Source organism: Coenobita brevimanus, chromosome 18, assembly GCF_032717465.1.
Source record: "Coenobita brevimanus isolate Jiangsu-jjx chromosome 18, ASM3271746v2, whole genome shotgun sequence".
Lineage (NCBI taxonomy): Eukaryota > Metazoa > Arthropoda > Malacostraca > Decapoda > Coenobitidae > Coenobita > Coenobita brevimanus.
In genome coordinates this window covers 3173808-3175000 of record NC_136971.1, presented here as the reverse complement: position 1 = coordinate 3175000, position 1193 = coordinate 3173808, and the positions used below count along the sequence as shown (strand labels likewise).

At 50.3% G+C, this 1193-nt stretch overlaps 1 protein-coding gene across 1 annotated transcript in view; it reads left to right on the top strand.

The window, feature by feature from the left end:
- The window catches only part of LOC145391349 (nephrin-like), a 103739-nt gene extending 103379 nt beyond the window's left edge, over window positions 1-360 (top strand). The window contains exon 23 of the mRNA XM_080265947.1: window positions 1-360. This exon is cut by the window's left edge and continues 68 nt beyond it. Coding sequence (XP_080122073.1) covers window positions 1-360 — 360 coding nt within the window.
- The last annotated feature ends 833 nt before the right edge of the window (window positions 361-1193 follow it).

The window sequence follows — 1193 nt, the reverse complement described above, 5'->3', positions numbered from 1 at the left end:
CACTACAACATCACCTCCCCTGACGCTCACTACCACACCCGCTACAACACCTACCAGCCCCCAGCAGCGCACCCTCCCCTCACTGCCCACTCCCACTCCCAGAACAACGGCTCGCTACGCAGGAACCAGCCATCCAAACTCCACTTCCCCAAGGACTACATCCGAAACGGGGGTTCCATGAACATCCCAGTGTCCTCAGGGGGATTAGCGGGTCAGTATGGAAATAAGCCGCAGTCGCCCACCCGCACCCATCCGCCGCCCCCTCACACTCCCATGCTCTCCACTTTTGCCCCCGATGCCGCCCAGCCACCAACCACGGGGGCAGGGGTACCTCTTGAACACAGGGGCCACCTAGTGTGAACCCCTGCCTATGTGTAAAGACTTAGTTGTGAACACTTAGAACGCTTGAGCTGCTACGCGAGGGCAGAGACACAGTGATGTTTAAGCCTTTATGGGATTCAGAGTGGACACTTATCGGTGGTAAATGGAAATGATGTTTATGTGGTAGATGTTAACGTTGCTGCATGTCATGTTGCCAGGTACGATGAACGACCTGTCAACGATGCTGTCAGGCTGGAAGAAAGTCTGGTATAAGTGTAAACCAGCTGGGTCATCCAGCCACTCACCCAAAGAGTCAGCCACTCGCCCAACAAGCAAGCAGACTCCGGCCACCAACGAACTCATTCAGAACTTCACTGTTAGCTATGTCAACTCCACTGACTCGAAGTGCCGCCCCCATTTTTTTCCCCCCCTCTCCCGTCAGTGTGGGTTGGGACAGAGGCAGGCAGGTAACGACGTGTGGTAATTAAGTGACAAAGTGGAGTGGAGGACTTGTGAAAGAGCATCAGTCACCAGGAAATCAATTAACTTTCGGTACGCATGAGTCAAGAGGAGACTGTTTTGGACAGTTGGCATGTGTAGAAAATGGAATGAGGTTTTCTTTCTGCACTGGAATCAGAAAATAGTGAGGTTTCTTTTGTAAACCAGAATAAGACTGAGATATCTCTGCCCTACCAGAATTAGAAGATAAAGTGAGGCTTCTGAACTTGAATGAGAAAAGTTAGTGAGGTTTCTTTTAAGTACCAGAAAGAAATTAGTGCAGTTTCTTTTCGAAACCCGAATGTGCCGATATTGCCTGTGAAGCTCCTCACAGAAATAATTCAGAGTGCACAGATAGCAGACTGTGTGATTTC